General features: G+C 45.0%; 1 protein-coding gene across 8 annotated transcripts in view; it reads left to right on the top strand.

Moving 5' to 3' along the window:
* The window catches only part of ETV6 (ETS variant transcription factor 6), a 240,134-nt gene that overhangs the window by 187,625 nt on the left and 37,245 nt on the right, over positions 1-15,264 (top strand). For 7 of the 8 annotated variants that reach the window (XM_019937704.3, XM_073789036.1, XM_019937672.3 and 4 more), the window contains 2 exons: positions 1,746-1,910; positions 14,166-14,300. In XM_019937704.3, the coding sequence (XP_019793263.1) occupies positions 1,746-1,910; positions 14,166-14,300 (300 nt within the window). The remainder of the gene's footprint in view (positions 1-1,745; positions 1,911-14,165; positions 14,301-15,264) is intronic. The other variant, XM_073789035.1, reaches the window with a different exon arrangement.

Below are 15,264 nucleotides of genomic sequence, written 5' to 3'. Positions count from 1 at the left end.
CCCGGGAGGAAAAGCAGCCCATCCAAATAGACCAGACAGTGCTTTGTCATGCCTGACATAAGGATGAAAGGTGCTTCTTTCCAGGATCAAACTGAAGGACACTTGTCAGAGCACACACTTGGCGTCTCCTTAGCAAGCTGGAGTAACTAAATAGAGAGACTGACGCTCCTCTTAGCAAACACTGATTCTGTTGTATTTGAACTATTAATTCATACGATATTTTAGAGAATAAAGCACTCTTGAGCATCTAGCTTCTTCTAACCCCTCAGTTCTCAGACAGCTTGGTTTCAGGATTTCTTTTGATTCTTTAAAATTATTGAAGACCCCAAAGAGCTTTGCTCATGTAGCTTCTATCTATATTTACCATATTGGAAATCAAAACTGAAAATTTTAAGTATTTGTTATAATATATATAAAAATATTGCTTAACTCACTGAAAAATAAGCCAAGTAAATGTTAACATAAATATATATTTATGAATATATTTTCCAAAACCAAAAAAAATTAGAGTGGCATGCTTTGTTTTACATTTTTGCAAGTCTGTTTAATGTCTAGCTTCATAGAAAATGGATGGATTCTCATGTCTGCTGTCATATCACATGCTGTGTAGCCTCTAGAAAATTCCACCATATGCTCATGAAGGAATGAGAATGAAAAAGGCAGAGATAACCTCTTAATATTGTTGTGAAAAGAGTTTTGACTTCATAGACACCCTGAAAAGGTCTTGGGAACCCTGAAGGGTCCCTGGATCACACTTTGATAACGACTGCTCTAAACCACTTGAATGATATGTCCAAGATTTCCTGCAACTGCAAAATCAAATAAAAACAGATTCACAGTCAGGCTTCCAGACAGAGACCCAGCCCGAGCCATCCTCTCAGCTCCCTTTCACCCACTCCTGTCCGACTCAGACTTCAAGTACCACCCCTACCAGGAAGTTCTGACATCAGCAAGTACAGTAAACAGGCGAGAGACCTTTTATCCTTACCTTGCCCTCTCATTCCCAGAGGCTCTAGCCTGATAGCTTCCCAGAGGCGAGTGCGTTGCTCTTCCTGGAAGAAGTTTCAGGGAACACTTCATTATTTGGCATCTCTGGAAGGTCAGGCCCCGCTCTGGAACATTCTCACTTTGAAAGGACGCTGGGCTACAATCAGATCAGCTCTGATTCTTTTCTTTTTTTTAACATCTCTATTGCAGTATAATTGCTTTACAGTGGTGTGTTAGTTTCTGCTTTATAACAAAGCGAATCAGTTATACATATACACATGTTCCCATATCTCTTCCCTCCTGCGTCTCCCTCCCTCCCACCCCAGCGCTGAATCTGAAGTCGCCTCCAAAGCACACTGACATTTGTCATGACTCTGAGCCCCCTCAGGTGCTTCAGGTCCACTCCACAGCTGCACCTTCAGGGCAGACCAGGAATCCGGACACCCCTGGAGCTGCGGCCGGCCAAGGAAGGACAGGGCTGTGAGACCTACGGTTCCTTAAAGACATAAAAAGGGATTTTTCCCCCCCATTTTGCCTCTAAATAAAAAGTTCATTTGATATCGCACCTTGCCACTCATGAAGCTTGGGTTTTACCTGGGATTCAGAGCGGAACCTAAGGGCTCTTCGGATACGGAGACTCAATTTCATTAACCATTCGGAAATCTTTGCCCTTTATTTCAACTGTCTAACTGACAAGACCTTTTTTCTCTCTCTCTCTCTCTCTCTCTTTTCTTTCTGCCTTGCTGTCTCTCCAACAGGCTTGCAGCCAATGTACTGGAGCAGAGATGACGTAGCCCAGTGGCTCAAGTGGGCTGAAAATGAGTTTTCTCTAAGGCCGATTGACAGCAGCACGTTTGAGATGAATGGCAAAGCTCTCCTGCTCCTGACCAAAGAGGACTTTCGCTACCGGTCTCCTCATTCAGGTGAGGGTCTGGACTCCGGACACGGGCTCAGCCTGGAATGTCTGGTAGCCAGAGTTGGCCTTTGTCACCACTTAGCCTCCCAAGAGATCTCCACATCGTCACCGTGAACGCAAGGACAGTGACCCAGCTTAGTTGAGGACAGATCCTGCTGACGTAGGCCAGTTTGAGGGGAGAAGAGGAAGAATTTCCAGGACCGGGGGAAACTTTTAAGGTTAGGAGAAGTAACCCAGTTCGGACCTATAGACCCTGGTACTTAAGGGATCTCATTGCACCACCAAATAAGGAAGAAAATGCATTCTGACCCTCTCTCTCTGCCTTGCTTCTGATTCTGAAGACTTTTACAAGAGATGCTTGAGCGTGAGTGTAGATTGCAAACTGCTCAGTTAAAAACAAAGACAGGAAGATTTCGCTGGCGATCCAGTGGTTAAGACTCCGCACTCCCAGTGCAGGGGACGTGGGTTTGATCCCTGGTCAGGGAACCAAGATCCCACATGCCGCATGGTTCAGACAAAGAAAACAAAAACAAATAACAAAAGACAGCAGAGGCAGGGGAATGAGCACTGCTGAGGTAGGAGGAGTAGAAAAGGAAAGAAGAATCGAGGGAACGAGAGAGAAGGGCTGGGAAAGGTGGAGATCCTAGTAGCCCAGGCAAGTTTAGAAACAAATGCCCGGGGCTTCAAGTGATTTCCTTTAGAAGTACTGAATTCTTTGAAGTAATGCATCTTGTAGCTTGTAGAACCCCTGAAAAATACAAGCAACGCATCTAACGAGAAAGATTTGTCAAAATAAGGGCTCCTGAAGCCACATGGGAAGGTTGCATTCAGTAAGGAGCTTTTGTACCTGCAAAGTGTATTCCTGACGTGGGGAAGGTTTCAAATATACTTTCCAACTTCATTTCTCACACTTGATGGGTATTTTGAAGTAGAGATTTGGGAACTCCATATGTCCAAGGGGAACTTTGGTCTCAGGTTTCTGCCTCTTGAGTGCAGTTATTCAAGGACTGATGGGCCCTCCCTCTGTCAAGTCTCACCGCCAGCCCCACTTCGATGCAACTCGTCTGGCAGAGACTGTGTCTTCTTGACTGAGGGCAGGGGTCCCACAGGAGGTCTGTGCCCAGCCACGTTTACCCCGATTTACTCCTGGAGGCTGGCCGGGAGTTAATGCACTAGCTAACCGCCACGAGGAAACAGCCCCATCACAGAGGGTAAGATAAGGGTGTGTATGGAACAGTATCGCCCCAGCTTTTCCCAATTGCAGCAGAACCGTTTATATGAGGAAATGATAAAGGGGAAGGTTCCCCCAGAAGTATAGATGTTAATGGAAACTTGAAAACTTAAATCAAGGCTGAAAAACAGATCATTGCTATGGTTTTATAAGGGACACAAACCTACCTGAAACATTTGGTCTTCAATCATTGATTCTTTCTCTAGCCTCAGAACAAGAAAACCGTCAAACAATGATATAAATAAATAAATAAAACTAACCTAAAAGGAACCTCGATAGTTCCTTTTAATTTAATGCAAAAACACTTCCCTTTTCTGTTCCAGTGGAAACTCAAAGATTATATTCAAAGGGGCAAAGTTACCTATCTGGAGGAAAAGAGCTCTGACTCTTTAGGGTTCCGGAGAAATTACTCATGTCAGGCAAACAGAGGAAAACATAGTGATGTGTTTTAACTTGATTTGACTTAGACTTTGTAAATCTGCCTTCCCCCCACCATATCTCAGGCGTTCCTTTTTGTTGCTGATTTATTTTTCTGTCCGGTGACCTCTCAACTTTCCTTGTGAAACTAGGTTCTCTCTGCTCAAAGCTGGGAGCAAAGATACACAGAACCTGTCAGTACGCCCTTGCCACTTTGTCAGGTCTTTGCCGGGTGGGCCACGTGGGAAGCTGGACAGGAGCCTGCTGCCCAGTTGGAGCCAGGATTGCACTGAACCTGAAGGCGCAGGGAGCTGGGGAAGGAGAGAGCAGAGTCGGGTGGGTCTCAAGAAAGCAGGAGTGAAGTTGGTCTGGGACGTGAAGGATGGAACTGAGTGGGTGGGTCACTGGAGCAGCATTAACTTAGTGTGTTTGGGCGGCGGTAAGGAAGCCCCCCTACGGATGGAAGAGGCAGCATGAGGCTGGTGCGATAGTCGGGGCGTGGTGCTGTAGCCACGGTTGGGAGGGGGCAGTAGAAATTCATTCCGTGAGTGTTCCCTGGGCAGCTCCACATCAGAGGACGGAAATTTGGGCTGAAGGACTTGAGAGATAGAGATGACTTCCAGTTGGGTTGTCCAGTGAGGCTCAGTGGTGTGGTAGTGGAGCCGAGCTTTGAAAGGTGAGCAAGCGGCAGGTAAGGAAAGGTGTTGAGGCCAGTTCGTGTGGGGGAGGAACTCAGAGAGGAGGCCACGTGAGCTAGACACTGTTCATCGTCACTCATCACCGCCCCCCTCACCTGTCTGCTTGCCTCTTCATGTCTCAAGTTCTGCTACTTTCTCCAGGAATGCTTTCCCTAGCTCCCATCCCTGCATCCCTGATTCCACCCCATCTTCCTTTCCTCCACCTCTCCCCACCTCGGTCTGGGTCCTCTTTTATCTCAGAGCATTTCCTGATTCTGTCATGGCCCCTGACACACACACACACACACACACACACACACACACACACACACACACAACACACACACACACACACACACACACACACACACACAGAGACACGAGTCACACACTGTGTTACATGTGATTGTTTTCTAATCCGTATCCTCTCCTGGAGTAGAGAGTTCAGTTTGGACAGGGCTGTGTCCTGTTAAGCTGCCACGTCTCCAGCGTCTAGTGCAGCATTCAGTCAGCACTCAATAAATATTGGTTGAATTATGACCCAACCTGAGAGTGCCTTAAAGCCCAGGTGAAGGAGATTGGATGTTATTTTGCAGGTAATGGGAAACCACTGAAAGGTTTTGATCAGGAGAATGATACGATTGGAGCTCTCCCTTTGGTGTAGACGTTTGCCATCAGTGCATAGGGTGGATTTACTGGGTCGCTAAAAGCAGGGAAGCTAGATACAGTGCCATTGCTACGGTCCTCGTGCAAGGTGCTGAAGTCCAGAATAGGATCAGTGACACCAGAATAATAATACTTCCGGCACTTTGGCCAAGCGATGCCAGGACATCCAGGAAGATGCGTCCTGTTCTGCAGAATCTGAGACAGGAACCAGGCCAAGCTGGGAATAATCATTTTGAGTATCATCCCCATTACATCAAGCTGAGCATAACTTTACACCGTAGGTAATTTAATTAAGGCATCAACTGGAAAGCCATGGACAGAATATCAAGGTGATACCTGCCAGTAGAGGCCATAAGAAAACTTATCACAAACAGGGGAGAATTGTCAGAGGGATTGGAAGACAGAACTAAGTAGGAGTTGAGAAGACCCTTCCCATGAAGTAGCCAGCCAGCAGGGTGATGAGGGCGTGATATACCTGCTCACATTCTCCTTAGATAGAGACAAGGTATAAATAGAAAACCTTGTTTCTCTCTCAGGTGTAACATTTGGTACTGCTGCTTCTGACGTGGGCTTTGCTTTTGCCTTTGGTGTAGATGTCGTGAGGCCCAGGTTCTACACGTGGCTCTTCCGCAGATCACATCACCTCATTTGCCCTTATTTTCCTCATCCATAAAATGGGATTTTCAGCGAGGGGATCCTAAACTCCCTTCAACTCTGAACAGGTCAGCCCAGCTTCAGCCACTGAAAGTGTTAAGCTTCCAATAAACATTACAACTTCCCACCTACAGGCAGTAAATAAATATTCAAGAACTTGGTCTCCTTCGACCTGTATACCTTGTAAAACCTAGACTTCGCCCGGTTTTTTCCTGTCTTTCCTTGGATCTTTTTTGCTGCCTACGACAAAGCAGCAGCTTCTCACTAGTCATGGGGCTGCTAGAATGCAGCAAAAGTACCTGGTGGCCGGCGCATCACCATGAATGGATGTTTATAGCTTCCTCCCAGCCACGTTTCCTGCCTGGCCTCACCCAGACTTCTGCTTTCTGTGTTTGGAAATAACATTCCTTGACACCACTCATTCCAGATGTAGAGAGGAGAGAACGGGAGCTCAATGAATTATAATTACTTGAACTACTGAGATACCTGAAGTCAAATATGGTAGCCTCTCTGAACTCCGCATTCTTTGACCAATTTAACAAACCACATTTACCGTGTCCACCTCCAGGACAAAGGTCCTCCCTTTTCAACCACTAGAATAAAATAGGGAATGTACTAGAATGTACTTTAAAATATCATCTCCAAACAGAAGATGTCAAGGTTGAATATAAATGGGGTCTAGTTTTTGAAATAATCTCTCAATCAGAGGATACGACAGGATGACATATTTATGACATCCTCAAAGTTAAGGAAAAAACGTAAAGGAATCTCAGCTTTATAAACTGTCACCCGGACAGGGTAATATTACCTAGTCCTTGAGCGACTAGGTAGTTACCATATTAAATGGTCTGGGATGATTTAAATTCAAAGGAATTTCACTGAATTTTATGAATTCAATGAATGTCTTACAATGAATAACTCCGTGTTTCTTGACCACCTTGAGACTGTGAAAACATATTAATAAGACGGAACAGACAAGTTAGCACTGATACTAACTTTTATTTAGAGTTGTTCAGGTGGAACGTATTTATGTATCCATTATTTAAATGAACAAAAAGTTATTAATTTAATTCATGTTAGACTTTCTATCAATGCTAAAAAAAAAAAAAAAGCGAAAAGCAAAACAAACATATTTTCAAAGTTCCTTCAAGCCAGTTCAGCAAAAAGTGCATTGGGGTTTTACTAAGTAAATCAGTTTTTCCTGTACTGCGGTGTGATGTTACAAACCTCTCCAACCCACCAGAACCTTTGACTTTGGAAATACGCTTTGCTTGTGATCTTCAAATATAGCAAAATTTCTTTGAAATTTCTTTAAAGTGAAAATACCAGTCTTTATCTACATATAGTTCCTTGGAAACCAACTTGCCTATTAATCTCTATTAAGCAATGGTGGGTGGTTTGCTGAATTGAGCAGCTGAATCAACGGGCTGTTTTAGACTCAAGTCACAGGGTCTGAGGCCGTGGGTCACAGAGGGGAACGTTAGCCCTGAAGTGCGGGAGTTCCAGCAGACATGACCCTTGACTGAAGACACCCAGAGTGGCTTCTTTCTTCCCTTGCTGTGTCTTGGAGCAACACAAGCGAAAAATATGTGTATTACCCATCGGAGAAGTGCTTAGATAAGTCAGTTACAGGAAAGTCACTGCATTTCTTAGAACTTAGGTTATCCTGGCAGTGAAATGGTGGCGATAACTGAACTTTCTGCTGTACAGAGTCATATTTTAACATGTAAAACATACAACACGTCCTTTAATTAACAGTGCATACTTATGTCACGGTATTTGGATTTTCTCACAAGCTTATTCTTTGCTTTATCTTACCTTATATTCTGTATCCAGGTAAAGGCAGTTGTCTTACTAGATGTCTTTTCTAAGTGATTTATTCTCCTCTTAAATATAATATTCAAATTTTCCCACAACCTGCTCCCATTTTTTCCCTGAGATCTCCGTGTCCAAGACATAGATACCAACTGAATTTCACATATTTGTTCCTAAGTAAAAGAGTAGGTTTATTTTTACGGTCACAGAAGGCACTCCGCATTACATTAAAATGTTTGTAATTCAAGCAGCCTACAAAAATGGATTGAATGGAATGCTTGGAAACTAAGATAGAGCGGAGTTGGAAAGCCAGGCCATCCCATGGTGGGAATGTTTGTTAGGCCACCAGTGGGATCCCCCAGGCCTGTGTCTGCGTTGGTGTTTTCACTGTGGAATTTATGATGAAACTGAAGGAGCCGAGGCCTCGGACTTCACTTTGAACCTATCACAGGCAGAGAGGACCGGCAGAGAGAGTTTTCTCTGACAAATCTGAAGTGTCCCTCCCACACTGTGCCTGCTTTCATTTACTTATTTATTTTTTAAAGAATTGGTCAGAAGGAAACTAAAATCTCTGAATAAAAACGGAAGAGAGAGACAGAGAAAAGAGAACAGTTTGCAGATGTAAGAATGTGTTACTTTAGATAATCTTCATAGGAGGAGGTGTATGTAGTAAATCAGCACCAGAAAAATGCAAATTTTCAATAATGTGACGATTCTGCTTTAAACCTACTGAACCCAAGAAGTTAAACGATGTGAAACGCCTGGGGGAGAGGCTCTGGACAGTCTTGAAGATGACACTCTGCACTGGTCCCCGTCTTCTGCAGCACAAGCCGTGTATAATAAGAACTTGAAAACTAATCAAACGCTTTCACTGATGACACCGTTTTAGGAAAATATTTGAAGGAAACAATCCAATAGAGGGACAAAAAAGATGCCCTTAGCAATTCTATTTATAATGGTAAAAACTGGAAATGCCCAAGCCACCCCCGATAGGAGACTTGCTAAAAAAAAAATGTGGAGAATATAAATATAGAGGAATACACTGTAGCTTTACGGCCATTCATTGAGTCACTTATTATTTCTTCAGTAGATCATACAGGGCCTTGCGGATCACGTTCAGCACTTTACATGTTATTTTAAAGACAGGTAGAAGCCATTCAGGGTCTGAAGCAGAGACTGGCATAATGAAGTACAGAGGTGAGAAGTAGGATGTAGGGCCGTTGGCATGGCTGGCAGGTAGGCGCAATGGCGGTGACTTAAACTAAGATGGACCAGCAGAGAAAAGGGGGTGATTCAAGCAGTATTTAGAAGGCAGAGTCTATAAGTCTTGGGGACCGATTAGATGTTGTATAAGTGGGAGAGAGGTGTTAAGGATGAGTGTCGAGTTTCTGGCCCAATCAGGTGGGCGTTTACTGCACTAGGAAACACCACGTGGGTTGTAAAGGCGTTTATGTTGAACACATAAGATGTGCGGTGCCCGGGTGGCATGCAAGAGGATGTATGTAGGAGGTAAGTGAAGGTTCTGGAGTTGAGGAGGTAGGTCTGGCTGGAGTAGATTTAGCATAGACAAGCTGATTGAAGCCATGGGAGGGGCTGAGATTACCCAGGGAGAAAGATGATGGGAGATCTGGGAGCCTTAAAGGTTGGGGAAGGAGGGAGAGCAGAAAGCCAGGAGACGGAGGAATGTCTGAAGCCAAGGGGTGTTCTAAGGCCGGGGGGCGGGTGCAGTGACTAGTGGTGATGATGTTGCTGAGAGGCAGCAAGTCCCCAAGTACCATTGCCCTTTGGGTTTGATGACAGTGAGGTGACGTCAGCAAGAGCGCTTTGGAGAGAGGGTTGGAGTGGAGACCAAAGGGCCCTGAGGAGTGAACGGAGAGGGCTGTGGTGATGACAGAGTTGGACAGCTCCTCAGGGAGTTTGGCTGCGATGGGAGGAGGGAAACAGGAAGAGCACCCGGAGGGGAAGATGAGGACAGAGGTGTGTGCATGTGTGTGCGTGTGCGTGTGCGTGTGTGTGTGTGTGTGTGTGTGTGTGTGTGTGTAGAAGACAGGAAACACTTGAAGCTGCTTAAATGCTAAAGAAAAGAACCCTATAGAAAGAAGTTGAAGGTACATTGTGAACTAGAAGGAAAGAGAAACCATGAACTAGAAATATCTGTATGAAATGATGTCAACTGGAAAAAAATTCCATTCTTATGAATGTGCCTTTATGAAACTTATGCATGTCCTTTAAAGACAAAAATATTGAAGCAGAGCAAATAGTTTCCAGATTTTTTGGAGACACATCTGTTAATAATTATCATAATCACAAGGGGTGCCATCTCCTGAGCGCACAGGAGGGCAGACGTGCGGCCGGCGCACTTGTTCACATTATCTCATTTAATCCTCTTAACAGCCCTGCGGAGTCTGGGCATTTTTCTCATTTGAGACAAAAGAATATTTAACTAAGCCTTGAACTAAGGCTCAAAGAGAAAAGTAGTTTGCCTCAGGGCACGCAGCTGTTGAGTAGAGGAACCAGGATTCAAACCTGGGACTTCCTTGCTCCAGAGCCCAAGCTCTTTCCTCTGAAAGTAAAGAAACTTTGTCATAAAGCAGAAACTAACACACCATTGTAAAGCAATTATACCCCAATAAAGATGTTCACTAGCTTCGAGGCAAATCCACTTGTGCATGTACCTGTGGGTACATGAACCATGTGTGTATGCCTGAAGATATATGGAGAAACCAGCAAAAGCTGTTATCCCTTAAACAATAGCCTTGATTTCCTTGCTTAGTACAGTAGGAGCATCTTTTATGGTTAGTACGAGTTATTCCTTTTCTGGGAAGACAGAGAAGATTTATCAAGAGTTGAACAGGCCAAGAGTTTTTTGAACAGTGCCTTTGAATTCAGGCCAGTGGTCATTAGCTTAGTTAGATGTATAGTGCTATGGCTCGTGCTCTTTATACAGCAGGCAAATAAATATAACTTCTCTTTTTTATTATTTATTTATTTTTGGCTGTGTTGGGTCTTCGTTTCTGTGCGAGGTCTTTCTCTAGTTGCGGCGAGCGGGGGCCACTCTTCATCGCGGTGCGCGGGCCTCTCACTATCGCGGCCTCTTGTTGCGGAGCACAGGCTCCAGATGCGCAGGCTCAGTTGTGACTCACGGGCCTAGTTGCTCCGCGGCATGTGGGATCCTCCCAGACCAGGGCTCGAACCCGTGTCCCCTGCATCGGCAGGCAGATTCTCAACCACTGCGCCACCAGGGAAGCCCCATAACTTCTTTTTAAATCTGTTCTTTATTCCAGAGATCTCTTTGTTAAGATCACATTTGAGATGTGATCTCCTGTGTATATGAAGATTTTAAGAATGTAGCAAGAAAACTGACTGAGTATTGGAGGAATTGGGGGCCAGTGGAGATGGAAGAGGATGGAGTGGGGGAGCGTCTTTATTTATTTAGGAAACTGTTGTAGATGGGATGCATGTTCTGTGCTGCTCCAGAGACCAAAACTAAGAATCGAGGTACATGAGATTGCAGAGGAGGCCAGATTCCAACTCAACAGAAGAACTTTCTGTCGACTAGGGCTGTCCAGAAGTGGTTTGCTTACGTTGTGTCCGGCTACCCATCACGGAAGCACTCAGCCAAAGCTACTTCTTGGCAGGGGAAGAGGAGGCAGGGGACTTTTACTCATCACAAGTTTGAGTCCATCTAGGAAACCTATAGACCTCTCTAAGTCTAAGATTCCAAGCCATTACCAGGCACACACTCTTCCTGCCAATCATACACACATGGCACATACGGTGGGTTGGTTTCCCCCAGAGTAGCGATGCGTTTGTGCTAAGCCAGCCACATTCCCCAGCTGGGTTCCTGGTTGCCGTGGAAACATGTCTGTGGATGGACTGGTCCAATTGTGGCCATACTCTGCAGTCTTAGAATTAAGTATTTTCTTGGCCCAGCACCCTGGGCCCAGGCTCCCACCCCTTAGCCAGCTATCCCAGGTGCCACTTACGAGTGTTACCTTACCAGTTCTTGTGGTTGAGTTAAAGAACTGGCAGAGCTCTGCCTGACCGGCCCCCCTCCAGCTCTCTGATCCACTCAGAGAGGAGCCTTCTCTGCTGGGCTCCCTTCGCCAGCTTTGGGTTGAGAGGCTGGGGAGAGGCAGTACAGAAGGCCTGGGAGAGTATGGTGCAGAGCACGTATCAGCCCAGCTGCAGGCTTAGCCCAGTGGGGGAATGGCCTCACTTCACCTTGCCCTTTCTGAAGGGGGAACATAACACTGACCATGACCTGGACAGTCTTCCTTTGTTCTCCTGAGACCTCCTTCGGGGTCTACCGGTCTGTCCTAAACCCCTTGAATGATACCCATAATAATAGCAGGAACAGCGGTGGTCACACAACAGCTGGTGCTTGCTGAGTTCTCACTGCCCGGTGCTGTGATGAGCTTATTACCCACTTACCTCATCCAGTCCTCACAGGCATCCTGGGAGGTAGATACTGCCAGTATCGCCATTTTCCAGATGAGGAACTGAGGCCTGGAGAAGGTAAAGGGCATCCACTTTGTTGCCTCGCTTTCTCTGTGCACGTAGAGAAATGGAAACAGAAAAGAAAGTGACCTGCCTGCTCTCCAGCCACCATACCCAGAGCTCCTCCAGCCCCCCGAGTGACCTCCAAGGAGGGACCACATGGGACATGCACCAGGCCCTGCTTCACGACATCCTCTTCTGAGGGAGATGTTTGCATTTCGCAGAGAAGTTCAGGGACCTGCTCAAGGTCGCCTGATGCACAGGAGCTGGTCCTCCAGCCCTGGCTGCCGGGCCCTCCCCTCTCACCAGCCCGCATCCAAACCAGCAGAGTCCAACACCCACACACACACTGCATCTGTATTTCCTGGCCTCCCCTTCCAAAGTGGGTACACGAATAACTGACCATTTTTGTTAGTATCATCAGGAACACATTTTTTTTCAGTGTTTTCGTTTTTCTCTTCAGCTACTACCGGTATAAAGCATCGCTCAAACCCACAGGATAGAACCCAGCATTGTGAGGCCATGTAAATTCGGAAAAGTTCAGGAAGACATTTACACTAAACCAAGACACAAAATGTTGATTAGGGACTTATTTTTGTAAGCGATTAAAATATGAATCATTAAAATAGGACTGTATTTCAGGCTCTGTATCCTCATCTCATCAGAGACAGCATCACCATGACTACTGGATTTGAATTAGATGAGCTCCAAAGCCTTCCCAGCTCCAAAGGCAGTCATGTGTCACGGGTCTACCTTACACAGAACATTTTTAAGTCGGGTTCAGAACACCTCTGCGGTTCCTCGCCTGTTTCACTAAAAGGAAATACCCAAGTGACGTGGGGTCTTCAGTTCTTAGAAGTCTTTTGCTCTATTTGATCACAGTAGTAAACAGTGGCAGTAAGTTATATTAATAATGACCAAAATTCAAAGGTAGAGGAAGAAACAAAATCAAAGGAAAGACACCAGGGCATCTCAGGAATCACTTAGGACGGGGTATTGTGGAACTTATATTTGGTACCAATAGAAAAGGCACAGAAGTTTGCAGAAACAAAGGAATTCATTTGGACTGTTTCTCAGATTCAGGCTGAGTTGAAGAGGAAAAAAAAAATAATTTAGCAATAGCCCAAAATATGCAGTAAATTAAGTTGTTAGTTAAAGTATCTGTTAAAAGTGGCTAAAATTAGAGACAAAAGCCCACTGTTTGGTACAATTGTTGACTGCGTATCTGTATGTGGAAGGGCGTGGGAGACAGTTAGAAAAGCCTGTGGTATTTTAAAGATTAATCACCCACCCCTAAGGGGTTTTGAGGCACCCACCTGCATTTTTTAACTTGGATCTAAGTCAGAGGGGAGGGACAAGACCATGACAGCTTTTTTGGCTAATTGGCAACTCAGTGGACACTTCAAATACCAAATAGAATAGAAGGCCCCCAGTTCAGACCAGCCCCTACCATCCTCTGCGAGGTGCTGACATCTAAAGATGATTTTCTAGAGATTGTGGAACCTTGGAGCAGTGCCTGTGTGTATTTTTAGAGGGAAGCATCCCAGAACATAAGCCAGTTCCTTATAGGGTATCTTTAATAGTTAGCACCTCTGACCGGACTTGTGAATTTCTTTTTCACGTTTATTCTTTTCCTGCCTGGGATTGGGGTAGATCAGAAAGGCACGTTTTTCTCTATTGGGAAGATTTCTATGAAGAATCCATGAGTTCTCATTGAAACATTAAAACTGTTCATCCTTAATGACTTTGTACTTCTTCTTTGAATAATCTGAAATGCAAATATAGACGTGGAAAGGATGTTTTTTATAAAAATAGTAGCAATAAATTGGGACAGTTTAAGTTTCTAATAAAGTCTGGTACATCCCTGTGACAGGCTGTTATAATGCAGCTACTAAAGCAGTTAAATAATGTGGAGGGAAAAAGAGAGATACTAAACTATGATAAGCCTGATTCTAATTCTATAACCATATAATACTGTAGATAGTATTAACAGGCTTGTGTCTCTTCGGGATAGGATTATAGGTGATTTTTGTTTCTTTCTATCTTCTTGCATTTTTATACTTATTTTTGTGTATGACTTTCATAATCAAAAAAGTTCAAAAAAAAAAAAAACCTGCATGGCTCTGACCTGAGTTTCAGTGCCACATCCTGTCCCCTATAAGCTCCACGTGGATAGGTGGCAGACCTGTCTCCCTCATCATTGTGTCCTTAGAACAGTGCCAGGCGCAAAGTCAAAGCTCAGCAAATAGTTGTTGAACAAAACACTCCCATTTCCCTATTTTTCTTTCCTTTTTCTATCCAGGTGATGTGCTCTATGAACTCCTTCAGCATATTCTGAAGCAGAGGAAACCTCGGATTCTTTTCTCACCGTTCTTCCACCCCGGAAACTCGATACACACGCAGCCGGAAGTCATCCTGCATCAGAACCACGAAGAAGGTACCTAGGAGGGTTCTCTCTCCTTGCTTGAGACATAGCCAAATCCCAGAGGTTCCACTGTTCCTTTGATAAGTCGTTCTTGTTCATGTGATTCATTTTTCATTCAACAAGCATTTGTGGGGTACTGATTTTGTTTGAGACCCTGGGGGAAATGCTGAGATGAATAATATCTGGTTCTCTGCAACTTACAATCTAGGAGAGGAAATGGGATAGATACACATGTAAGTATCAAAGAATAATTATGACAGGTGCTATAAAGAGACAGTGGAATGGGAGATTACAGCCAGTACAGGCAGCAGGCTCAGCTTCATGAAGGAAGGTGACTCTGTAGGATTCCGTGAAGGTCTGATAAGCAGGAGTAAGTGGAGAACGTCCCTTGAGGACGCAGGATGGAGAGAGTCCTTGGAATAGAGAACAACCCATGACTTGGGTTATAGAACTTACCTTTCTTTTCCCCCTACCTTTGATTATGAAAAATTTCAAACAGACCCCAAATAGAATAAACTAACTAAAGCTCTGTGATCCATCCCCTCCCCCTACTTCAACAGTGATCAACAGGGACTTCCCTGGCGGTCCAGTGGTTAAGACTTCACCTTCCAATGCAGGGGGCGCGGGTTCAAGCCCTGGTCGGGGAACTAAGGTCCCACATGCCGTGGGGTGCAACCAAAATTTCAAAAACAAACCAACAAAAAACCAAACAAACAATGATCAACATTTTGCTGTTGCAGAACTAGTCCAAGGAGGTAAGATTAGAAACAGGACGTGGAGGACTTTGATTTCCGGGCTGTGGAGGGAAACAGTGGGGAGTGAGGGTAACAGAGGGTAACGTAAGCTGGAGGAAGAAAAGAGACCCAAACCCTGTGAACTCTGCGGGGGACCAAGGAGGTCTAGTATTCGTGCGCCGGAGGCAGTGTCTTGCAATGTGCTCACTGGGAGTACTCAGTTCAGGTGTGCCGTGCACTGC

This window comes from Tursiops truncatus, chromosome 11, assembly GCF_011762595.2.
Source record: "Tursiops truncatus isolate mTurTru1 chromosome 11, mTurTru1.mat.Y, whole genome shotgun sequence".
NCBI classification, from domain to species: domain Eukaryota; kingdom Metazoa; phylum Chordata; class Mammalia; order Artiodactyla; family Delphinidae; genus Tursiops; species Tursiops truncatus.
This window is presented reverse-complemented; position numbering and strand designations above follow the sequence as displayed.